Source organism: Phascolarctos cinereus, unplaced genomic scaffold (genome assembly GCF_003287225.1).
Source record: "Phascolarctos cinereus isolate Bilbo 61053 unplaced genomic scaffold, phaCin_HiC Scaffold_2;HRSCAF=192, whole genome shotgun sequence".
Classification (NCBI taxonomy): domain Eukaryota; kingdom Metazoa; phylum Chordata; class Mammalia; order Diprotodontia; family Phascolarctidae; genus Phascolarctos; species Phascolarctos cinereus.
The window spans coordinates 278,869,801-278,896,353 of NW_027555625.1; the positions used below are offsets into that span (position 1 = coordinate 278,869,801).

At 35.4% G+C, this 26,553-nt stretch overlaps 1 protein-coding gene across 2 annotated transcripts in view; it reads left to right on the forward strand.

Annotated features, from left to right (window-relative positions):
- TOX3 (TOX high mobility group box family member 3) overlaps positions 1-26,553 on the forward strand; it is a 121,589-nt gene that overhangs the window by 90,772 nt on the left and 4,264 nt on the right. For both annotated transcript variants that reach the window (XM_020985171.2, XM_020985172.2), the window contains exons 4-6: positions 16,470-16,739; positions 20,505-20,732; positions 22,406-22,486. In XM_020985171.2, coding sequence (XP_020840830.1) covers positions 16,470-16,739; positions 20,505-20,732; positions 22,406-22,486 — 579 coding nt within the window. The remainder of the gene's footprint in view (positions 1-16,469; positions 16,740-20,504; positions 20,733-22,405; positions 22,487-26,553) is intronic.

The window sequence follows — 26,553 nt, forward strand, 5'->3', positions numbered from 1 at the left end:
ATTATCTCTGTACATATTGTATCTCCCATTTAGAATGCAAGCTCCTTGAGGACAAGCTTGTTTTATTTTTGTCTTTGTATTCCAGGTGTCTAGCACTAGGCTATGTACTTGACAGATGCTTCATTGATGTCTGATGGTTTGAATTGTTTATTAGCCACATAGACCTAAGCTGATAGTTAAACCACTTTTGAAAAAAAATCTGTGCTTTAATGTTGGGAAAAACTTTTTTTTTTCTGAAACCAGTTCCAGCCTTCAAATTGATTAGAGACTAAACATGAATGTAATAGAACTAGATTTTAGATAAATCCAGTAGGGAAAATACTCTGTAGAGAAAAATGAACTCTGAAATTGTTTGCAAAAGCAGTTGCCCACTGATTGATCTCTTGTGTCATGCTAGAAGTGACTGTATGAAAGAACGAATGTCCTTTTAGTAGTAGGTGTAGTGATATCCAACTTGTTGATTCCATTTATATTCTACCTTATGAGTTTCTAACAATGTAAAAAGAGTGAAATTCAGAAAGGGGTAATATTGAAAGTTAAACATTAAGAAAGTACTTTAATACTAGCATCAAGGTTGTAGAATGGCTTCAACAGTGGGATGTATAAAAGATAATCATTTGGGACATAGTTTTAATAAGGTAAAGCATGAATTGACACAATAGTGATTTAAAATTACATGTGAGCATGATTTTAGAAGTGGCTGCTAGACAAGAAAAGGGCCAAATTTTCATTATGTATCTTTTCATTGTTAAGAAAAGAGTTTATTTTCATCAGGAGAGGTGACTTTCCAGAAAACTGGTATGTGTGTGATTTACTTTGTGGCCAACAATGGTGTGTTCTAATTCAACTGATTTTGCATTTGTGTATACTTTGTGGTATATAAGAGTAAAATAACATGTGGCATATAAGATTAAAACAAGCTACAGAATGGTGGCTTATTTTATATCTCAAATATAATAGTCACTTAAATACTTACTGTTTTATGAAAAACATGGAATTTTACTATTCCTGCCAGGTTATCTGAACTCTTAAGTTGAATGTTAAACTACTGGCTTACATTTTGCATATATAATGCTTTAACATATTTATGCCAAGTAATTAATTTTTAAGGATAGGGATTTGATAAGGACCTGTGATTTCATTAGGGTAGACAACTCCAAGAGGAGGAAAGTGCTTCCACCTGCAACATATAATTGCCTAAATCAGTGTGGTTAAGTGCCGTGCTTAGAGTCAGGCAGCCAGTATGTGTAAAAGGCAGACCAGGAACCCAGGTTTTCTTGGCTCCATGACTTCTTATGCCATGTAGTCTCCCAGTTTTTATAACTCAAGGAATATTCACCCCGTGAGTGATGGTGTGATCTGATAGAAAGGAATGTAACTGAAATTATATTCTAGTCTCAGCCCTGATACTAATCCATTAGGTGACCCAGAGAAAGTCACTTAACATCTCTAGGCTTCAGTCACCTCATCTGTAAAATAATAGGGGTGGGCCATATTATTTCTCATGTCCTAACATCTCTAAAATTCTCCTGAATGACTCTTAATTTATTAGTCCTTACATATTAGTTCTTATATATTGCCTACTTCAACTTGCTAAGAAATATTGATTAAAAAAAGATATAATGAGAATTAGCCCTGTTCAACTTCATCTGTGACATTTTCTAGATTGTCTATGTTCTAATAGAATACTATAATTTATTATCAAAGACATTGTCATTGTTTAATAAGTCTAGAATCATAAATTTAGTGTATAAATAAATGATCGAATAAATATATTTTTGCCTAATGATCTTCATTATAAAAATCAGTTCAGGAAAAAAATATTCAAGTAATTGAATAAAAATACCTTTAAGTGATTGCTAATATGTATTTTTTTAAAATGAGAGAAATTAAACAAGGTAGGTCCTATACTATACCCTTAAAAGGTCAGAAGACAGGATCTCTGCCAAACTCCAGAAAAGTAGAGTTCCTTTAATGAAGGGCCTTCACCAAAAATTTCTGGTCTCTAGTTTCCAGAAGGAAAAAAAAAATAAAGGCATACTATTTCTACGGTGACTATGCAGGAAGAAAAGCAAGCTCTTAGCAGATACTCAGAATACTAAAGATTTTGAGCATAAATTAAACTGGATAGAGAAGGGAACTAACACTTTTTAGTATTCAGTATTTTATATATTTTTCATTGGCTGAAAATTTAATTACATGACTATAATTAATTTTAAAATTCCTTAAAGTCATGGATTTCGGTGGCATGCAACATTTGTGAAATAAATTCCAATGGCCACACTGTGTGCAAATGCATATTATAGATAATAAAAATTTACTGATATAAATGAAAGAATAGAAAAAGATTTCTTAGGTAAAGCTACCATCTGTAATTTGAACTACCTTTGAAGCTAAAAAACCCCAGAAATTATGAACCTTTGACATACAGATTTATAAGCAGGGATCGCATATTAAAACTTTTCATGCCCCATAGTACTTAGCACAGGATGCTGGGCACAAGATGGATACTCTATAAATACATATTTCTTCAAGTGAGAGGAACTACAAATTTCTTGCATCTCATTACCTACACATTTTCTCCTCACCAGCAGTCTCCACGTTATCTGACTAAATCTCAATAAGCATTCTGTCATACACTTCTATTATGACTGTCATATGAGAGTCCTTTTCTAATTTGCACAACCAACCTAATATCCTCAGATTTAAAGCAATCATGTCCTAATGGATCGTAGAAAGGTAAAGACTCCAGAACCAGCAACTTGAATGCTAATCCCCAAGGGAGAACATAAAATCAAGTCAAGTCAACAAAGAATTCCCTATGCCAAAGAAATCGTAGGACTAGGCCTTATCTTCAAACCCCTTTTTCTCATCTTGTATTGTCTATAATTATCCATAATAATTGTATAATTTATAGCCTACAGTGTAGTTGAAACACATACAATTAGAGTGTGAAGTGTGTCTGAGACAAGATTAAAAGTTTGGAGTCCCTAGTCCCCTTGACTAAAACTACTCATGATTCCTGAGTTCTAAGGTTTGGTTATGACCATTTCAGGAGACATCACAGGGATGGCTGAAAAAGAAAGGACAGCTTCTCATCTCCTCTAATACCTTTTCATTGTAATATCATCAACTCTCATGGGCTCAGTTATCTTTTGTGTGAAGATGACTACTGTATCTACATATATAGCCCTAATATCTCTCCTGAGTCCCAGACATGCATCACCAACTACCTTTGGGCAGATATGCTGTAGAATTTCAAATTCAGTATATCCTACACAGACTTCAAATCCCATCACCCCTCAAAACTGTCCTTCCTCTACATTTCTCTCTTTCTATTAAGGGCATTACCTTCCAGGAGCTTCCCCAGGTTCACAACCTTGAAGTAATCATTAATTCTTCCCTTTCTCTAGCTCCATTTCAAGGCAGGTGTCAAATCTTGTCTGTTTCTCCTTTACAACATCTCCTAACATTCATTTCCTCCTTTCTTATCATATAGATAACACTCTAGTTTAGACCCTTTCACCTCCCAACTAGACTATTGCAACTCCTAGTTGCAATAGACTCTTAGCTGAACTCCTGGCTTTAATCACCATCTCTAACCAAGCCTCTACACAGCTGTCAAATTAACATTTCAAAGTATGAAGCACACATTGTTATTCCCCTGCTTAAGTATCTTCAGTTGTTTCTCATTGCTCCTAGGATAAAATGCAAACATCTCAATAAAGTTATTAAAACCCTTTATAATCTGCTACAGTCTTTTCGGAATACATTATTTCCTCTCATGCACTTTTGTTTTAGCCTAACCATCCTGTTATCTGTTACCCAAAACCAGTATTCCATTTCTTACTTCCATGATTTTATAAAGGCTAAAATATGCCCCCCCACTTCTCATGGTATCCCTGGTTTCTTTCAAAGCTTAGCTCATGTGTTATCTCCTGCAGGAAACCTTTCCTGATGCCTTGAGTTGTTGTCCAATTTTCTTTGTTCTTGCATTCCTCCCCAAAACCTCCGTAGATTTATAAGCTCCTTGAGATGTCCAGAATTATTTTTTGATTCGTCTTTGTATCCAGCATAGTGCTTTGCACATAATTGAATTATATCATGTATGAAAATATGTGTGTAATATGTAATTTGTTGCCAAATACACTGTGTCCCAAACTTTATACACCAGATTTTAAAAGCAATCAGTTAAAAAACAATGGCAAATTATCCAAGCAAATATAGCTCAATCACAAGTTTAAAAAAAAAAGCAAAGAAGCATTGAAGTAAATGAAAAAGAGTTAGGCAGCACTATCAAGCTATTTAAATTATGTAAGAAAGTTTGACTGAAAAATCAGACTGAATAATATCAGATTTAGTGTGACTTCTTGAGAAAAACTACTCAACAGGAAAAATATGCCTGGGATATTCTTAAAACTGTATAGTTCAAAGATGACTTAGAAGATTCTAATGCCTTCCTTTTCTGCACTTTTTCTTTTCTTCTGTACATTTTTGGTAGTAGTAAATGATTTCTAAGTATTTTTTTCCACTGTTTGTCCAGTGGAGCTGAGAAAGGTGTTGGCTGTTGGAGGGTTCTAGCATCTCCTGAGTCTGTCTGAAGGAGCAAGTGAATGGTTTCCATTTTGACAAAGTGTAGTTTCTCTCACCACCAGTAATCCTGGCCACTCATGATCTAAGTTCAAATTATAAGCTTTGAGAAACAACAATGCTAGCATTTTTCCACATTTCTGTTGATGTCACTTAGGTAGTGTAAGTGTTATACTTGAAAAATGGTTTGTTTTAAATTTGGTTTCAATCAGGATCTCACACCATATTACATAATAAACTCCAAATGGATTCATCATGAAGATATAAGAGGTTACATCATAAACAAATTAGAGATGAAGGAAAAATCTGTTTCACATCTATGGACAAAGGAACATTTTATAACCAGATAGGGCATGGAGAAGACCATAGAAGGTAAAATGGACAGTTTTCTCGCTACAAAATTGAGAAGGCTGTGCACAACCAAAATAAGAACAGTTAAAATTAGAAGGGAAAGTTAACTGGGGGAAAACTTGCAGCAAAATTCTTTGATTAAGGACCAATTCTAATATGTGAGAATGATAGCCATCCTCCAGTAGATCAATGGTCAAGCACTTCTCAAAGAAAGAAATCCAAACAGTAATGGACCACATGAAAAAGTTCTCCAAATCACTAGTAATTAGAGAAACAGAAATTAAAATAATTCTGAAGTTCTGCCTCAAGCCTATCAAGTTGGCGATGGTTATAAAAGCATCAAATGGCAAGTACTTGGACGTGGCAAATGAGTAGATCTGTTTTTCTTCTCTATTTTTGTTAGTCAAGGGTCTGCTGGTAAATGTTTAAAAATAACACGCTTTAAAGTTTAGTTCACATTAATCACATTTTCTTAAATCTTTAGACAATAAACAGAACAAGAAATCAAGCTTTGATTTGCAGTTTGCCTATTTTTGAGATTTAAATGCTCGCACTGAAAATTTAATAGCAAAGTCTCCCTAACCAGTTCAAGCTGGCTCCAGCACACCTCAACAGTATTTTGTTTTTCTTTATGTAGGGAATGGGGAAGATTTAGAGGGGGAGGGAAACAAGGAATAAACCTAGAAAGCAAACAAAAAAGAGAAGATAATAAAGAAAAGATAGTCAGTGAAGTATTTTTTAAAATGTGCAGAAGAAAACTGCAGGATGTTAAGAAGAAAACAGATAGGAAGGACAACTTATAAATTATGTTGAGTTATATTTAAATTATTTTGAATTGTATATATATTTTTAAAAGCAAGCTGTATGTAATAGATTTGTATTTTCCTATATTATCATTTTCTATCCTAGTTTGTATATGGAAATATTGGGTTTGGTGTTTGTTAAATTCTAAATTTTAAAAATTAAAAAAAAAACTGGTTTGGTAGTTAGATACGTGCATGTTGGGGTGGGAGAAGGGAAACCAGAATAAGGAAGGTCCAGTTGGCTTTTTTTTTTTTGTCTACTTTAGTTTAATCAAATTCACTGCCCAGCTGATCTTTGCGGAGAAATAAACTAAGAAATAGGTGATTTTGTGAAACTTTTTGATCCTGACACATACTGACTGTGTGGTCCTGGGCAAGTCACTTAACTTTTCAGTCTTCTGTGCATCTCCCAAAGTCTCTTAAGTTGCAGAGGAATTGCCAACCTGTACTGATTAAAGTTCTTCATCAGGAACTTCCTACACCAATGGAACTACAGGTATAGCCCTTATGCTAGTCCTTATCCCTGTAAAAATAATGGTAGCCACGGACTAGTAGCGAATATACTCATCTTTGTGAGTGATAGTTTTAGGCAGTTTTATGAAACCATCCGTTTAAGTCTGTTTTAATATTAGGAAGGCATTTCCAGCATAACTCATGGAATGCATGTCAATTGATTACCTAGCATGCAGTCAACAGGAACCATTCAGTAATCAGAAATACAGCAAACCCTCAAATTGCTAGAAGTTTGAGAGAGCTTATTAGATAAAAAAGAACTGAGAATGTAAAATTTAAAGAATACCTACTTTATTGAGTATGAGATATCTAAAGGATATCTGCCTAGATATGAAAGTTAAAAGGAAGGCTATATTTGATTGGTGAACTCACCCAACAGTTAGAAGCCATAGGTGCTGGAGAGCAGAAATGTAGATATTAAAGCATGCAGAGAAGGAAAGTAAGCAACAGATGGGAGGAGAACAGCATTAATGGGAGAGAAAGTAGAAACAGTAATAGTAAGAATTGGAAGAAGAAGACATTTTTTAAAATATAGCGGGAAATGAAAGAGCTCTCAGACACTGGGAAATTGAGGAAAGCAAAATACATCACTTTATTCCTTGACTATGACTCTCCAATCTTATAGATTATGGATTATGTTTTGGAAAATGTAATGAAAGTTATGGTTTTGTCTCCTTTAAAAATATCTGTATTGATATCAGTAATTCATTGAGTGAAATTTAAACTAAGTTGGTGGTATAGTGGGTATGAGCTCTGGACTTGAAGTCAGGAAGATCTGAGTTTAAATTCTGCCTCAGATACTTACTGGGCATTCTCATTCACAGTTTCCTCTTCTCTAAAACGGGGATAATAATAATATTTACTTGACTTGATGTAGTACTGAACCTAACATCAGGCAGACATGAATTCAAATCTGGTCTCAGACACTTACTTAGATGATGCTAGATAAATCACTTAACCTCTATCTCTCAATTTCCTCAACTGTAAAATGGGAATAATAATAACATTTACCTCCTAGGGTTATTTTGAGGATAAAATAAGACAATATTTGTAAACTGCTTTACAAACCTTAAAGTACTATAAGTATTATTGTTATTTTTGTTAGTCTCTTCTTAACCCCTTAGAATCTGGCTTCTGATATTATAATTTCACCAAAACTGCTTTCCAAAGTTACCAATGATCTTTTAGTTGCCAAATCCAATGGACTTTTCTCCATCCTCATTGTCCTTGACTTTTCTGCAGCTTTTGACATTATTGATCAGCCTCTCCTCCTTGACTTTTCTGTCTGTGGTTTTTTGGGACACCATTCTCTTCTGGTTCTCCTCCTACATATCTGACTATTCCTTCTCAGTTTCTTTTGCTGGATCCTCACCAAGATCATGACCTCTCCCTCTTGGTTCTATACTGGGCCCTCTTCCCTTCTCCCTCTATACTACTTTACCTGATGATCTCATCAGCTTCCATGGATATAATTACTATCTCTATGTTTATGAGTCTCAAATCTACCTTTCCTGTCCCAATCTCTGCTGACCTTGCTGATTTTGCATCTCCATCTGCCTTCAGACATCTCAAACTGTATATCCTATAGGTATCTTAAACTCAACATATCCAAAACAGAACTCATTATCTTTTCCCCTAAATCCTCCCTCCTCTCTCGCTTCATTTTTATTGCCCAGGACAACATCATCCTTTCAGTCCCTTAGCCTCATAACCTAGGCATTTTCCTAAATTGCTCATTATCTCTAACCCCTCATATCCAAACTGTTACCAAAGCCTATTGATTTCACCTCTGAAATATCTGTCGTATATGCCTCCTTCTCTCCTCTGACACTGCCATCACTCTGGTTCAAGCCTTTATCACCTCATGCCTGGACTATTGAAATTGGCTGCTGATTGGACTGTCTGCCTCAAGTCTCTGCCCACTTCAATCTGTCCTCCATTCACCAACATGATTTTCCTACAGTGCTAGCCTGATCATGTCACTCTCCTACTCAATAAATTCCAGTGGCTTACTGTTGCCTCGAAGATCAAATGCAAAATACTTTGACATTCAAAGTCCTTCATAACCTAGCTCTCTCCTACCTTTCCAATCACTTTCCATCTTATTCACTGACACACATTTTTTTTTTTTTGATCCACTGACACTGGCTTCCTTGCTGTTACAAAAAGAAGGCATTCCATCCCAGGTCTAGCTATTTTCTCTGGCTGTTCCCCCTGCCTGGAGCGTTCTCCCTCATCCTCCCAAACTACTGACCTCCCTGTCTTCCTCTGACTCCCAACTATAATCTCACCCTCTACAGGAAGCCTTCCCCAACCCCTTTTAATTCTAGTGCCTTCCCTCTGTTAATAATTTATTTATGCCATATATAATTTGCTCTGTCTATATTTGTTTGCATGTTGTCTCCTCCATTAGATTGTGAGTTCTTTGAGGGCAGGGATTGTCTTTTGCCTCTTTTTGTATTCCCAGTTCTTATAAAATTCCTGGCACATATAGCAGGCCCTTAATAAATGTTGATTGATTGATTGATAGTTGTGAGGATACAGAAATAGTGCTTTGCAATCCATAAGGTGTTAGCTATTACAAAAACAGCTTTCTGAAGAAAGGATCTCTGAAGATCAGGAAGCAGCAAAGAATTAATTGGCAGTAGTTCTGTTTTTAAAATAATAGCTGAAAATCATAAAAAGTCATTATCTAAGATTGAGGAAAAGAGGAGTGGTTAAGTTGTTGAATAACACAGAACAGTGAAATCATTGATCAGTTTTCATGAGGTGAAAAATAATAGAGAAAACTAATAAAAGCAGTTAGGATAATCTGGTAGGAAAAAAGAGAGTCTCTTACATCATTGGATTTGAGAATGTTTCCTTATTGATAAAAAAGGAATATATTAAGTAGAAGTGGATGTTTCCTGTGAAACAAAGCATACTGGTAAAATTCATGTGGTTTTCTGAATGTCATGCTAATATAATAATGTAATAGAGTTTAAATGAAGGAAAGCCTAGATACTAACCCTTGAGTTGTTTTTTTTTTCATTTTATTCAGTAGCCTTTAAATGTTCCAAATTAAGAAACCAATTGCCCCAATTTAGAGTGAAACAAAATAAGCTTGTGCAGATTCAAAAGAGAAACAGTCAAAAATTCATAGGCTTGAATGTAAAATTAGATTTGGGGGTCAGCATGAGTCAAGAAATTTTAGTTTCAGTAAAATCATGCTCATCCAAAATAACAAGTGTTAAAGTCATTTGTAAATAATGTTTTGATTTTCTGGCTTTTTGAGATTAAAGATTTTTAAAATCTCTTTTGTGTAACTATAAAACATATATAGAAAGTTTTTCAGAGGAAGATTATTTCCTGGTAATAACTAATAAGTCTTTTAAAAATCTGTTTCACTTATCTCTATCTTCTGTTTTTAGCATATTTTCCTTTAATGCAAGTAAAAACTGGATGCCAAGCAAAAAGACCACTTTAACATGCAGAAAGTGATACCCTTTTAGAGAGATTTTGAATGACTTCTAGATGCTATGGGCAGTATAATTCTGAATCAGACTGACCCAAGAGTGAGCCACAAGGATTTTGTGGGAAGGTACTCTAACATAAACAGACATGTGAACCAATGAAATTGAAGTTCTAAATGCTTCTACATCATAGCCTCTTTATTTACTATGCATATTACAGTAAATATTACATAAAGAACTAATTCTTTTTTTATAGAACTGGATAAAGATTAAATAGCTTCAAAGAATAATGGAATTGGAGGGCCATACTGAAGGGAAAACAAGCTATACAGTCAATAGACTAAGTGTTTTTTGGATCTGTGGGTCAGTTCGGAGTATGGCACCAGTCTCCTCACTCAAAAGTTAGAATTGGAAACTGAAGGAGCTTAGATTCTCTTGTGTCAGAAAGCTGTCAACATTACCCAACCATGGAATGTCCTGTAAACTCTTCCTTCACACTTTTGTGCCCTTAAGTAGTCTTGTGTAGATACTTTACAACCTAAGACATCTTGAACAGGGATGAGAATCTTGTTCCAGCTGCTAATGCTGCATGGGCCAAGAGGCAGATCATGACTGTAAAATCCACGACCCCTAAGGATGGGCAAATTTCTCTTTTGACTCCAATGACATATATATTGATAGAAAAGAGAGATAAAGAAGTTGACAGAACTTGAGTGTGCTAGGTCCAAGGGGAACCTCCTTGGTGAACCCAGGGATTCCCTTTTCTCTAACTACTATAACCTAATTCCGGGACTGAGCTCTGTGGTAACTGAGACCTGGTTGTATCCCTGACATTATATCCTTCTTCCTCCAGTGACTCTGGTACAATGTAAAGAGCACTGACTATGGAATCAGAGTCCCTATTTTCAAATCACCCCTGTGATACTACTTGTGTGACTTTTGGCAAAACATAACCTCCTCAGATCTCATTTTCCTTAACTGTAAATTGAGGGTATTGAACTCAGATGGTCTCTGAGGTCCCTTCTAGTGCTAGATCTATGAAACTCTGAGCTCTCCCTTCAGGTGAGCCATCTAGCTAAGCTTTGTTACATGTGGGAACCATGTCTTAATAAAAGCCCACTGGTTTATGTATTATAACTCATCTATCTGGGACAGAAATTGGTTAGGTCTTTTGCAAAGAAATGGATAATAATAGATGTTGCTTTTTGCTTCCTTATTCATTCCCTGCCCCACCTCCTCCCAATATAAAAGGGAAAACACAGAATGAGCTTATACCCAGATCCCAAAACAGTCAGGAAAATTCATCTTACCTTTCTAGAGAACATTAAGCAACATTGTTCCTGTTGGGTACTAACATTACTTTTTTTTTTTGACTAGGCAATGGGGTTAAGTGACTTGCCCAGGGTCACACACTTGCCCAGCTAGTAAGTGTTATGTGCCTGAGGCCAGATTTGAACTCAAATCCTTCTGAATCTGGGACTGGTGCTCTATCCACTGTGCCACCTAGCTGCCTCAAGGTACTAACATTTCTTGAGAATACAAGTGACATCCTAGTGGTGAAGGACAACTTCATCCAGGATGCACAGACATCTCAAACTAGAAACTGGAAGGCTTCAGGAATAGTCAATGCATTATGGGAGAAGTATTTGTCAGTTCATGTCTTCCTTGTTAAGTTTCATTCGGTATTGAGATATTGAGTGCAAGCTAACTAGGGAGGTGCTGGCAGGAATCAATTCTATTATGCCATCCTCAAGGAAGGATTGGAGCCAGAGTATTTTGATCACCTATCACTGAACATTCTGGGAATACTGAGGTGTGACTAGAAGGTTTGGTGGAGTCAGCACTGTTGTTTTTCTAGTGCATATGTATAATGTCATCAAGAATGATGCTACAGGCTTTCCTTAAAAATGACAAAATCTTAGTGTTGAAAGGACCTCAGTCCATCTAAGTATTTCCCAAAAGAATCCCCAGTACAATATATCAGACAAGTGTTCATCCAGCCTCTGTTTAGAGGCCACCAATGTGAAGGAAACCACTGCCTCCCAAGGCATCCCTTACAGTTTATGGGCAGCTTTAATTGTTAGGAAAAATTTCTTGACATCAAGCTTATATTTTCCTCTTTTCATAAGTCTACCCATAGCTCTTGATTCTTTTCACTCTTTACCTTTCTCATTTTCCTATTCTAATTGCTATTGTTTCTTCCTTTTTAAAGACTAGTCTCATGATGGACGAGATGAATGCCCATAGACCTCTAAGGTGTATTTGGGAAGTGCCCTAGGTAGAGCTAGACTTCTCTCCAGTCAGCCATCCTTACCCTCTCTGAGTTTCTCCAAACTTCAACAGATGTCACCCAATTTTAATGGGCAGAAGAACAATTGTGTCGTGACGGGAGCAGGATATTTCTGTGGTCACTTGAGTTCGGGAGAGCAGAGAGCAAAGATCAAGGCCAATTTTGGTTTTCAGGTCTTGGAATAGTGTAGACTGAGGATGTGGAAGAGGTTTAATTGCCACCCCACCTCTAGTGACTCCATTTCTTCTAAACTTCATGATTATCTGTTCTAAAACCTCTTAGTACATAAGGATCTCTTTATCCTTCCCCAGGTTTCTTTGTCTTTATTTATTCATTCGTTTTTTTTGGTAGGTATTCCATCTTCTCTTTTTGGACCTGGTTAGAGCTGTGTTATTATTACTTTTACCATTGTTATTGGTAGGGTGCTTTACCAAGGAAAAGGAAGATGCTAAGTGGGGCAAGGCCTGATACTCCTCCTTCCAGGAGCAGAAACTGCCCATACCAGGATAGTAAATAGACAGTTACCAACTTTTTGCTTAGGTTTTTTTCCAGATACAATGTTTGAGAAATCTGTCTCCATATAAGATGCAGAGGAGTGTTTGAAAAGATTTTATAACTTGGTGTTAAATCATTTTGCAGATGTTTGTGCTTGTGTTGTTTTATGAAACATATATGAAGATGGATAGATGTTTACTGCTGATTTAGTAGTTAATTAGGTTTAGGAGTCACTGTTTTCTAAAATTCCATTTCTTTGACTCTGAGACACTGATGCTAGGCAATATACACAAAGCAGATCAAAAACAGAAAGAAAAATTCCATATACATCAAAATAATCATAGTGATATTTTTTCTAGGGCAATATCCACTGCTTAGGAAATGGCTAAACCAGATACATAAATGGAATCAAATATTACTGCTATGGCATAAAAAATAAAGAAGATTATTAGTTTAAAAGAATTAAAGCACATAGGTTTTTTTAACTGCAAATTCTCTTCTTCTTCTTCCTCCCTCCCCCATACCAGAAGTCAAGGAAAACAAAACCTAATACGAACATGTATAGTTATGTAAAACAAATTTCCAGATTAGTCATAAATATGATCACTTCAAAGAGTCAAAGGAAGACTTAAAGAAACTGATGAAAAGGGAAGTAAACAGAGCTAGGAAAATAATATACAAGATTACTAAAACCATATGAATGTTAAGAAAAACTAATTAAAAAATTAAACCAAATGTATCATAATCATAATGGCTAAATATGGCCCCAGAAAAGAGATGGGAAGCTGTACCTCTCTCCCTTTTTCAAGTGTGGGATTATGGGTGTGAAACATTGTACAATCAGACTTGGCTAAATTGCTTAGTTTTGCTGCATTGCTTTCCCCCTCCCCCCCTTTTTTAATTCTTTTTTACAAGGGAAGAATCATTCACTCTACAGGGAAGGTGGGAGGAGTATATTCAGAAATGAAATAATGTAAAAACAAAAGATATAGATAAAATTTTAGTTTTTCTTGAAAATAGTAATGAAATAATAAAGAAGATTGTGTTCCCTTCTTAGGAAGATGTTCTACGTGCAAACGTCCTTGGAGAAAAAGAATTCATTGTTTCCCTAAAATTGACACTTTAATTTTTACGAAACTTGGATTGAAAGAAAGAGTTCACCTGATTCATCTTCTTGTCTGGCTAGCAGAAGGAGATTAATTGTGAAAGATTATGCAGATTGTTTAAATAAGTATATGAGAAGAATTTTCCTTTTCATATGGGAAATCAACGCATATCTAAAGTCATTTTGCTTCCTAAACTTTTAAGAATGAGAAGGGTGTTTAAATTCTCATTTACTTTTATAGGTATGATTTTATATAATAAAATTTTCTCGGTTGAAAATTATAATGTAATGGAAATTGGGTCTTGATGTTCTAATTTGATCTATTTTTGCTCTGATCTTGAATTTATAGCAATGACATAATTAGATGAACTCTGGTAAGAGAGAATCCCACTATGGAAAAGTGATACCCAAAGAATTTGTTATTTTTCTGTATAAATTCACCATAGGTTATTGAACTAGAGAACCTAAGGACTCATGGTGAATAATTTGAACAATTACTTTTATATTCCAATTAAACTTTGAAGAAATTTGAAAATAAGAAGAGACAATACTTGCTTTTAGGAGAAAATTTGTTTTATTTCAATAAATTAAAATATTACAATGTGGAAAGGGGGACTAGAATGCATGGAGCTAAGAGAATAGTGAACTTAGTGAGAATGGTGACGCACACCCCCTTCTTTATTTATCAGCTGCTTCATTTGCCTTGCAAGCCAAGGATAGTAATTTTCAGATGCTATTTGTAATGAAGTACTTTTTATGCGTAGGACCTTCTCCTAGGGAAAACTGAGGTAACTTACTCATCTCCAGATGGTTTTCAGAAGGCTTTATCTTCTGATGCTATTATGCTTTGTTATGAGACTAGTGTTTGAATCTTACCTTTGATACTTGCTAATATATGAGTATATCCAGGTCCTCACTGGGTGATGAAAAGTATACCAGCTCTGGCGTCAGAAGCTATAGATTCGAATCGCACTTCTGATGGTGATTACTTGTATGAATGTGGGCAGGTCACTTCTCCTCCCCTCCCTAGTTTCTTCTGCAAAATGAGGGAACTGGACAACATGGTGTCTAAGGACTCTCACAGCTCTAGATCTATGATCCCCTGAACTATTATGACAAGTGCACCAATTTTTCCCACCTCATAGGGCTGTTGTGAAAATCCAGTAAAATAACGTGTGAAGCCTTTTGTATGCCTTGATTAATGTCAGCTATTATTATTGTTATTTTATTACAAAGAATGACTGTAATTTTTACTGTGTTAGCATGGTTAAAATTTGCTTTAAGTCCTATCTACTATCGCTTTTACTTGAGATTGATATTAATATGTCTCACATTAAAATCTAGTCTGATAAGGATTATAGTAATGATGTCAAATGTCATATATAGGCAAGAAGTAAAGCTGGAAATGACTTATCAACAGTTTAATAGGTATTAAACCCATTGTGTACTTGGCAATATTATTGGAAAGAAGATAATTAGCCAGCTACATAATATTTATGTGGATAGTTTGATGTTTTGCAATGAGTATAAATGCTAGAACTTACTGTGTAGGATGAGATCCAATGGGACTGCAGTGGTTCTTAATATGTGCTTATGATCCTGTTTTGAGCCTGGTTTTATATATTTCCTTGAACAGCCCTCTTTTAATAGTCTCAATAAATTAGAGACCAAATTGGTCCTAAAAGTTATTATTGACGTGATAGGCATGCTGAAGAATTAGGAGCTTGCCAATAAGGGCAGAATACTAGCAAGGTGCCTGCTAGAGTGTTTATGAGTAGCATAATGAAGCCATAATAATGGTTCGGAGTGGTACAGCTGAATAATGAATCAGTCTCAGGTGGATATGTACAAAGAGTGGGAAAGATTGGAGAAGCAGAAGCCTAAGTGGTTGCTGGACACTTCTAAAGCTCCAAATTATCGAGGGTGGCCTCTACTTGGTTGACCACAGCCTGTCTGTTATCCCCCTTGGGTAGTATGAAGAAGCAGCATCAGAGCTGGGCTTTTTGTTGAAGACCTGGTTTTAAATTTTGCCTCCGTTATTAACCATTTGCATGACCTCAGGTAAATCTCTTAACCTACATAGGCCTCAGTCTCTTCCTGTGCAAAATGAGGGGGTTAGACTAGTTGGTTTCTAAGATCCTTTCCAGCTCTAATTCTTCAATCCCATGATAAGACATTGCATGAATTTACAACTCTGGGGATAACCGTAACCCAGGATCAAAGTAGGAGTAAGGTCCTAGTGTGTGGCATGTACAAGAGAACCTACCAGGACCTCCAAGGCTGTCCATCCCTGGGGGAAGAAGCACCCCAGGATCCTCATGTCAAGTTGACAGTGGCATTCCCTTCATCCTGTCAAGGCTTTTGAAGTATGTCTTCCAATGAATTGATACTTTTGTGAGCTATGGCTTTGCCTGGTCTGGCCTCTACTAATGAGGGCCTTGAACATAATGCGGGGTTGCACTGAGGATCACCTCATATCAAGGCAAGCATTTTAAATTTTCCATTGTTCTGAACTATTTCTCTACAGATGTCAATTTTTTTTTTTTTTGCGAAAACCTCCTAGTCCCTGAGGAAACAGGGCAGAAATTCGTTTGTTCTGGTTCTTTCCCTTTTTGGGGGGAAAATAAAAGGACTTGCTCCCATAAGCAATGTAGATAGTTCCTTAATGAAATAAATGAGATCTGGCTTCTTTGTCCTTTTGTTTCTGCAAATTCTTTATTTCAAGTCTGTGGTAATTTAAAATAGGTTTAAAAACATATTGGAACAGGTAAAACTTGTTCAAGAGCTCAAAATTGAGAAAGCTCCTAACATAGGGAATAGTTTGATATTTGCAGAAAATCAATCTGCTTTTATTTGCTCCTTCCTTATAGGATCATGGTCACACACAAGTGTCTCCATATCGCCAGGATCACTCCTTAATCATGAGGTCTATTGTCCATATGACGGATGCTGCTCGTTCTGGAATTATGCCTGCTGCCCAGCTCACAACCATTAACCAATCTCAGCTCAGTGCCCAGCTGGGATTAAATTTAGGGGGTGCCACTATGCCTCACACATCTCCTTCACCTCCTGCAAGCAAATCTGCAACTCCTTCCCCATCAAGCTCTGTCAATGAAGAAGATGCAGATGAGTCAAACAGAGTAAGTTCAGCATTATCATCATGGTTACTGATCTATCATTTAACTGGACAGTATTCAATCTGCATTACTGATAATCTGTACATGGTCTTCATAGAAAATGTGAAAGTATTCCACGAGCATCTTTATGAATTCCATTCTTGATGTTACCCTGTGGAACTGTGTATTGTCTATTGTAGAGAGGTTAACACCAATAAGGGATCAGTGGATTTAGAAAGGTATATGAATTTGCAGTTGCTATTTTTTTTTTTAGTTTGGAGGAAAAACATCCCTGGATTGGGAATCAGGAAACCCTGGTTTTATTCTTGGCACTGGCATTAACTAGTTATGAGATTTTGATGCCTCTGGGCCTTAGTTTTCCCAGATATGAAATGAAAGACTTGTTTTAGATAACATTTAAGGGCAGCTAGGTGGCACAGTGGATAGAGTGCCAGATCTGAAGTCAAAGAGATTCATCTTCATGAGTTCAAATCCAGCCTTAGGCACTTACTAGCTGTGTGACCCTGGGCAAGTCACTTAACCTTGTTTGCCTCAGTTTCATTTGTAAAATGAGCTGGAAAAGGAAATAGTAAACCATTCCATTGTCTTTGCCAAGAAAAACCCAAATGGGGTCACAAAGAGCTGGATACAACTGAAAAATACTGAACAACAGCAGACAACCTTTAAAGTTCCTTTCAGTTCTAGGAGTGTCTGAATCTATTTTTTTTTTTACCAATATGAGCATTTGAAAGACTAAACAATGCATTTGAAAATGATGTGTTCTTTATTGGCTATTTATCACTTAGTAAGCATTTTTATACCTTTGTTCTTATTTTGTGAATATCACTTATAGAAGATGTCCCAAAAGTCTTAATGAAGTTCAGCTTAGTTTTAAGCTATTAAAGCTTAACAGTGCAGTAAGCTTTGGGACACCTTGTATTTGTTCTGTAGCACTATATGGACATAAATAACATTTTCCTCTTAAAAATGGGTACCTCATATTTTTTATATCACTTGCATTTCCCAACCTAACCCTCCTTCCTTCTACTCCTATCATTTAAGCCTGATGGCTTAAAACAACTGCAAAACAACAACAACAAATTTAAAGGAGGAAATAAACAAGTAAGCAAAACCAACCAACACAGCAAGCAAATTTGACATTAGCTGTAGTGCTCCACAACTGAGGTCAAACACCTCTTATTTGGGATCTAGCTTGTTGAATGACAGATTGAATGAATAAATGAGTAAAAAGAAAAAAAAACACTTATTAAGTACTTGTTGTATACCAAGCACTGTGTTAAACCCTGGGGATTTAAATACAAAAGCAGAAACAACCCCTGTTCTCTTTTTCTTTTTTCTTTTCTTTTCTTTTCTTTTCTTTTCTTTTCTTTTCTTTTCTTGCATAGGTAATGGAATTAAGGGACTTGCCCAGGGTCACACAGCTAGTAAGTGTCAAGTTTCTAAAACCAGATTTGAACTCAGGTCCTCCTGACTCCAGGGCTGATGTTCTATCCACTGCGCCATCTAGCTGCCCCCGATCCCTGCTCTCAAGGAGTGCCATTCTAATGGGGGAGATAGCACATGCAGAGAAATGGTGGGGATATTTTGTTTTGAAAAGTCATATAGATAGTGAATAGAACCTTAAAGGAGTAGATGGACATGCCTTTTCTAGTAGCAATGGTAGTATTAATTTGAATATGGTTCCAGAGCTGGAAATCAGAATGTGTGTTTTAGGGAGTAGAGGGTGGGTGGTAGAGGGTACATATAGTGGCTAGCAGAGGAGCTTAAGAGAAAATTGCTGGGGCATGAGGTGAAGCATGACTGGAGCCATATAGATAGAGTGAATTGCATGTGGCATTCACCAATCAGGTCAGCAAGGTTGCAGGTCTGGAGTTCCATATCTGAAAAGGGGAAGTCTTTCAGGGATGTCCTCTGGTCCCAAAGTCCTCAGAGTTATCACATATATAAATTACCAAAGATTATCAACATTCATCTGTTTAATTTTTAAACAATCAAATATTATTGTCATATCTGAGCCATGTTTCCAATAGCTTGGATTGGGAGACTCCCTTTTTTGAGCAGTGATGTTGGTTAGGTTATTGTTAGCCCTGATACTAGATACTGTATCAAATTTACTCCTAGGAAAAATAGATTCTTCTCTCAATGAGAATCTGGGTTTTGTACCTAGTTTCCCCAAGTTTATCATCATCCTTTGCAAGTTCAAATTCATTACTCAGAACTGAAGACCATCTCCTCATTTTTGAGAAGCTTTTTCCTCCCTAAGGATACTAGAGGACAATGTAAGGAGAAACAAAGGACTTCAGAAATTTTTTTATTCGTATCTTTAAGGAAAAAAAGAGTTAAGTTATTGTAAGGGAATACACACAGCATAGGAGCTGCTGTTATAAAATGAGGATGCCATTGTAGCTGTAGCTCAACTCATATAAAGATTGGGCTTGTCTGGGAATAATTTCATGATGAGTGCATGCATCTTTAGCTGGTTTCTTATCACAGTATTGGAGCTCTCATAAAAAAGTTAATGCTACTTTGTCTCTTTAGGAATTTTAGTAATTGGGAAATATTACAGATGATTTTCATTCAGAAGATAATGGTTCTCTGGGAAGATCTGAAATGCAGTGAACTCAATGGCTGGTGATGGAGATCTAAGACAGGATCTTTAATCTCTCATCCAGTATTGACCTCAGCTAGAGTTAATTTTTATTTTACCAAAATTTGGCTTTTTACAAAGTTTCTGTCAGGCTTTTACAGATCTTCAGTGCAGCTAATGGAGTCAGTAGGGGAGGAAGCATAGTTTAGTGGATAAAACACAGGTGATAAAAAGCTACCCCCCCCTTCTGACAGCGACATTATGTGAATAAATGAAATGAAATCATATGCAAAAGGCTTTGAGGTATGTGAAGTATGTGGATTTGGCAAGGGATGTTATATTAATTTAAGGTGTTTGTAATGCTTTAATTAAGTGCCTTTGAAATTTTTAAAGATTCACACTGTGGGAATGAAGATGAGTACAGAAAATGAACTGTTATTGAAAATTTTGATAGCAGAATTCATATTCTAGGGCTCACTTATCACATAATAAGTATCTTTAGCATTTTTAAAAAATTTAAGTGTCAACTATTACTTTTTTATAGGTTTTTAATTTTAGAGAGAGTATCAATTCTCTTTTTTGCTGTACTTAAAGTACTGTTGACATTTTCACATTACTTTCTATATTCTTAAAAAGTTAACATTTTTCTAGAAATAAAAGCTGACCTTTAAGTCATTGTGAAAGTTTTAGTCATTGTAGCTAATATCCACTTAGATTTAGAGAGACCTATTGGCAAATTGACATTCTCATGAAATCAGCCTCAACAATTGCATTTCTAAACTGTTCATATATACTAATGATGAGTTGTTTAAAATATTGAAAGATTGTCAGTATTTTAAAGATCATTAAACTTTTGCTGCTAAAGCCTAACATTAGCAAACAGACTATGCATTCATATGTTGTATAGTATGTGCATAACACCATATAGGACATTGGATACATTTTGTTATGCTGGCTCTTGAGTATATGTATTACAAATTTGAATCTCATTTAAAAGTGTTACTTGACATTTTTAGATAGCAGTTTAGCAGTTGTAGATAAACATATTTTCCCTTTTGTTCATGGTGGCTCATCTGTTGATGATTTAACGGAACCTTAAAAGGACAACTGTAGGCCTAAATCTTGCTGCAACCCGTGTGGATATATTTTAAGCAATAATTTTTTTTTTTAATGTTTTGTAGGCCATTGGAGAGAAAAGAGCTGCTCCAGATTCTGGCAAGAAGCCCAAAACTCCAAAGAAAAAGAAAAAGAAAGATCCCAATGAGCCACAGAAACCAGTGTCAGCATATGCCCTATTCTTCAGAGACACCCAAGCTGCAATTAAAGGTCAAAACCCCAATGCAACCTTTGGAGAGGTCTCAAAAATAGTAGCATCAATGTGGGACAGCCTGGGTGAAGAACAAAAGCAGGTAATGAAGGTTATCACATGGAAATGAATTAAAGCTACCAATATGAGTCCATATTTACATTTTCCTTTACGTGTATATGTGATAGTATACAAAGCCCTATCCTGTAACAGCACTGAAGGGTGAATGGTGTATTTGACAGAGTTATCTTTCCAAGTAAACAACTTATGATAATATGATTGCTTCTTAAAATAGCTTTTGTGTGTGAGGGGGAAAATCATCCTACTGTTCTCCGAGTATTATAGATTTTTTTTCATTAGCTTCAAGAATGAATGTTCAGAACTCAATAAAGGTAAGAGTGGAAGAGATCTTCAGTGGCCCACAAGCATCAACTTTTGATAATAACCTTTTCTTCTTAAATAATGTGAGTTTTTTTCTTTGTTGAAAGTTACACTAGAAAAAAGCTTAGATACATCATGCTTGCCTTTTCATTGATCATCTTTCTGAATCTTTGTACTGCCCTGGTTGGTTTCCAAACTTTGAAGCTCACTCTGCATGCCTCATTAAAGTAGCCAAGCATTTGAAATTTTATTCCAAGTTCATTTTAGAGCTCCACTGTCTGGTAGGCTTTCAGAGATTAACTATGCTGGTAGGAAATACTTCCTTAGGGCTTTATTCTCCCCTTCATGACCATGTACCTCCTATGCACCAATAGAGGAATGAATGAAGTCCTTGGATGTCTGTCCTCCCCTTACTACATGCATGAAACTCCAATTACCATTAATAGGAGTTAATTCTTACATATTGACAGAAGAATAGACCGCAATTAGGAATAAAGTGGAATCATTGTTTCTGAAGAGTGGAAAACTCTTGATTTTATTTAAAAAAACATAAATGTAATTTGTAAAACTTGTTTGGTTAGAATAGTGAAGACTGATGGAGTATTTTTACTAGTTAGCTGAAATAAAAAGCAATTTCCATAGATTATTGGTTTTGGCTCCTAGAATCAAAAACAAATCCCCAAAGGCTTTCAAACTAATGTATCTAACAAACAATTTGGTTAGGAGTACAATGACATTTTTAGCTTAATACAAGGATTCTAGAGTAAATATTAACATTTTGATTTCCTAAAGTACAGGTACATTGAATATTATGGATTTTTATATGCATAGCTCAATAGCCACACTCGTGAAACATCGCTTCATTTCCCACCCTGTTTCTTCAAATACTATTTAAAATCCTTTCCAAAGAAAACCAAGATCGAAATTGCCCCATATATTTTTTTCATTTTCTTTCATTCATTTCATTAATTTTTTTCTGTTCGGTTTACAATCTGATTTGGAATAGGTAAAAGAGCTCTTTGGAAACAAGTTTAAAGAGAAGAAAAATATTGATGAGGAAAAGTAGCTAGTGAAATTATTTGTAGTATTCTGTATTTTTATTTGATTTATCACCTTGAAAAATGAGTAGAGTCGAACTAGAAAAGATAGCAATATGGACAAAATTTACATGTATATATGTATGTATATATAAAATCTAATGTGCAGTTAGAAACTTGTTCTCCTTTTGCAGTAGTGGAGAGTATATCCATGTTTAGGTAGGCTGTCTTTTCTAACATTTTAAAATCAAAGCCAAAGAGGCAGGCCCTTTATGTGCTCTTTATTGTGACCTAATTTTCTTATTTTTAGTGCAGAATTGAGATGCTAAAGATGATATTCATTGTCATGTTTTAATAGGTATATAAAAGAAAAACTGAGGCTGCCAAGAAAGAATACCTAAAGGCACTTGCTGCTTATCGAGCAAGTCTCGTTTCCAAGGTAAGGCTGCTGACTTGAATCAGATATTAGCTCAAGTTAAGAAATGATTGTTTTAAGTATTTAGTCATAATACTGAAAGCTATTCTTTAGTATCTTACATTTAAATGGAACTCCCCTGAGATTTGACAAAGCAACCACAACAGACTTAAGTCATATGTGTGTGTGTGTGTATATATCTATATCTATATCTAGATAGATAGATAGAGATATGCAGATATGAAGTCACAGCTTTACAATAATAGAGCTATAATGTAAACAAATGGAAAATTCCTGAATTCAATTAATCAATCCTATTTTGTCCCAGGCTCTGTGCTAGGCACTAAAGATGCAAAGATAGAAGTGAAGAGAGACTCTGTCCCTGAGGAACTTATATTTGACATTTATAAGGCCAACTACATGAATAGTACAAGACTGCTGATTTTAAAGAACTGACTTTGAAACAGGATAATAATATATATATGATAATTGAATATTTTTGAATATTCAGTTGAATAATTGGAAGTTACACTGATGAACATAGCATAAATGTGTACATACATACATAAATATATACCTACATCTATGCCTCCAAGTATATAAATACATGTGTACATATTTTATTTATATATGTGTGAATATATACTCAAGTTCAAAAAATTACTTCAGAAAAATGACTACTTGGAAATTTTTTCTTTCTGTCAAAAGGAAACAAAATACACTTGCCAAAGCAATGGGAAGGCTGAATCCATGTAAAGACCCTCATTTTTTAACTACAAAGTATCCAAGTACAGGCGGGCTCTGTTTCCTGGAAATGGTATCATAAAGCAGATCAACACGAAGTGGATTGTAATTTCCCATAGGAGCAATGTTATTAATTTGGGATTGTGCTCCTGACCGAGGACTTGACACCAAATAAATCACAAATATGACCCACAATATGTCATAAAAGCAAAGATAAAACAATGATAAACTACCATAATAATAGCTCACATTTATATAGCACTTTATGGTTCACAAAGCACTTTCCTCAAAACAACCTTCTGAGTTTGCTAGGGTAGGAATTATTATCCCCATTTTACAGATGAGGAAACTGATGCTCAGAGAACAGCGACTTGGCTATAGTCTTACTGTTACTAAATGTCAGAGGTAGGACTTGACCCCAGGTCTTCTGATCCTGACCCTTGTGGTCTTTTTGCTAAATTATACTGCTTTTGCAGTTACTAAAAAATAGTAAAATGTTGCACAGGGTGGTACAAAATGGTCACAAATACACTCCTTCTTTTGTATGTATAAAAAGATACAATAGACCATAAAGTATTGTGTGTTTATATATATATATGTATGTATATTTATATTATATATGTGTATATATGTGTGTGTATATTTTTTATATATATGTATATATAGATGTATACGTACATATGTATATGTATATATATATGTGTGTATATACATCTTTTTTCTTTATCCTAGCCTTATAATATCATGTGTATAAGTAACTTCCACTATGAAAACTCTACACAGCTGCAGATTAGCAACTCTAATGTAATTTATAATCTCATCCAGTTGTCTCTGGTAGTAAGAGGTCAAATGACTTGTCCAGGGTCACACTGCTAATATGTGGTAGATAGGACTTGAACTTTGGTTTTACTGAATTCAGGGACATCCAGTCTTCCAGCTACTACACTCTGTTCTCTGACTCTGTCTCTGTCCCCATTCCCTCCTCTCCCTCTCTCTTTTTCCTTTTCCCTCTGCCTTCCCTCCATTCTTCTCTTTTGCCTCTCCCCCTCCACTTTCTCAGTCTCCCCCCTCATTTTTTTGTACTTAACCTGTGAGTTCCTTGTTATTGGTAATTCTTAATTATCGAATTTCCTCCACCAATGCAAGTTGGCAAGTGCTCTGAAACTTATAGTCTTAGAGATCTAGTCCCTTGGGGCACTGGAAAGTCAATTCCTTTGTCCAGAATCACATAGCCAATATGTGTCAGAGATCAGGCTTGAATCCAGGTGCTCCTGATGTCAAGGCCATCTCTTAATCTATTCTGTTATAGCGTCTCTCTGGCATAAATGACATAAAATTACAATGATCATGAATCATAAATTTGACCTAAAGCTTAAATGTTAACTATAATATTTATTAAAGATTTAGTTAGTAATAATTTGGATGCTTTGTTAGAATTTACAAGAGGTGAGGGGTATGATTTAGCTGGATTAGGTCTCTTAAAAAGATTTCTAATTAAGTTTCATCTAGTGCTTTATTTCTTTTGAATAATTTTCCTTAGCAAAAGATTCTGAATCATTCTATTGACCTTAGAAACTGCCTCAAAGTACTATTCTCAGTACAAATTTGTGATTGTGCCTATACCACTGAAAAGCGTATTTAAAAAGGTTAATTCCAAATGTACCCCTTCCCTATTTCTACTTCTTCTGTTTAAAGTGAAAATTGTAGCTGCTCGGTAATCAGAACAAATAAAGGCCACACAGCAATGTGATAGATGTTCTTAAGTTTTAACTTTGTCAAGCACTCTCAGAGCACTTCACACTTCATTGGAAAGCTATAAAAAACATTTACTATGTCAGTATTGAGGACTTTTAAAAAGAAGTTTCAAAACATCCCTAACAGAATTGTTAAGACAGCCATAGACGTTATTCTAACTGTTCAAGCCCTGTTGCCTCACTGTGTGTTCAAAAATTAGCAGAAATTATGGAATGAAAAACTAAAGATGAGAATTGAGGAATGAAGGGTAATTAGGCAAAAATAATTGGAGCCATTATATACAAAGAAGAAAAAGGCTGGAGATGCCTATACATAAGGATACAAAATGCACCTCTGAATGCATTAGTCACTGAGTCTAATCACTTTAATAAGGCATTGTGATATATTGGAAAGATTGCTGACTCCTGGAGTCAGAGGACCTGGGTTCAAGTGTTGTCTTGGATGACAGGATTACGTTTGTGACACTGAGTCACTCATGCAAATCCAGGATCCCTGTTTCCTCAAAAATGTAAAATGAGAGACCTCTGAAGTCCCTTCCAGCTCTGTTCGTATCCTTTTGAATTAGGAGGCTTCTAATAACCATTGAGTTAGCTCAACTAATTTTACTTTTAAATTGAGTTATTCTGGAATTAGTAGAAGTGATATTGTATCTGTAATATAAGGAAATGAACTATATATACACATATGTATATGTGTGTGTGTATATATCTATATCACTATAGATATTGAAAGCAACTGAACTAGAATATGTGAAGGATCTGATACATAAAAACCAACCCATCTCTGACTTAGTAGATAAGTCCTAGGAAATTGCCCAAACACATAGAAGTTATATGACTTGTCCAGGGTCACACAGCTAGTCAGAGAGAGGACTGAACCCAGGACTTCCAGAATCCAAGCCTACGATGCTATCCACTATTCTATACAGTATCTGAGTGGATATTATATATTTATTAAGGACCTATTGTGTGCCTATTGGGCTTTCAGCCTTCCTCTTCCCCTGGATCTCTGCCCTTATTTTAGAGGACTTAAACATGTATGTTATATTCCTTTAACTGTACTGACCTCCAAATTCTTCATTATCCTCATCTCCCATAATTAAAATATGGCTTTGATTATTATAGAGCTTACCCTCTAGTATGGAGTTAGGGCATATATACAAGTATGTTATGCCATACAGTAAATATGCCATAGTTACTATACTAAATTTATATTTAACATATAAGCCATATTTAATATACTTAATACTTACTATTCCATAAATTTACTCTATATTAACTATATAGAATAGAATGTAGTAAGAGAGTGAGATACAAAAACTATCCATGTAAGTTCTGAAGAAGGAAAAAAAATCTTACTTGGATTTAAGTCAATTAGATGGTACACTGTATCTCAAAGATAGTAAGTAGTTATCAGTGATGATTATATACAAAGTCTTAGATTAATATTCTATGCATATATTGGTTAAAAAATAACCAGGAAAAGAAGATCATATTCAGGAATAAAACAGTAGTAATTTATATGGATCATTAGTAAATGAATATAAAAAGTGGAATACATTTGGTTGAATGTGAAAATTAGCTGCCTTATAG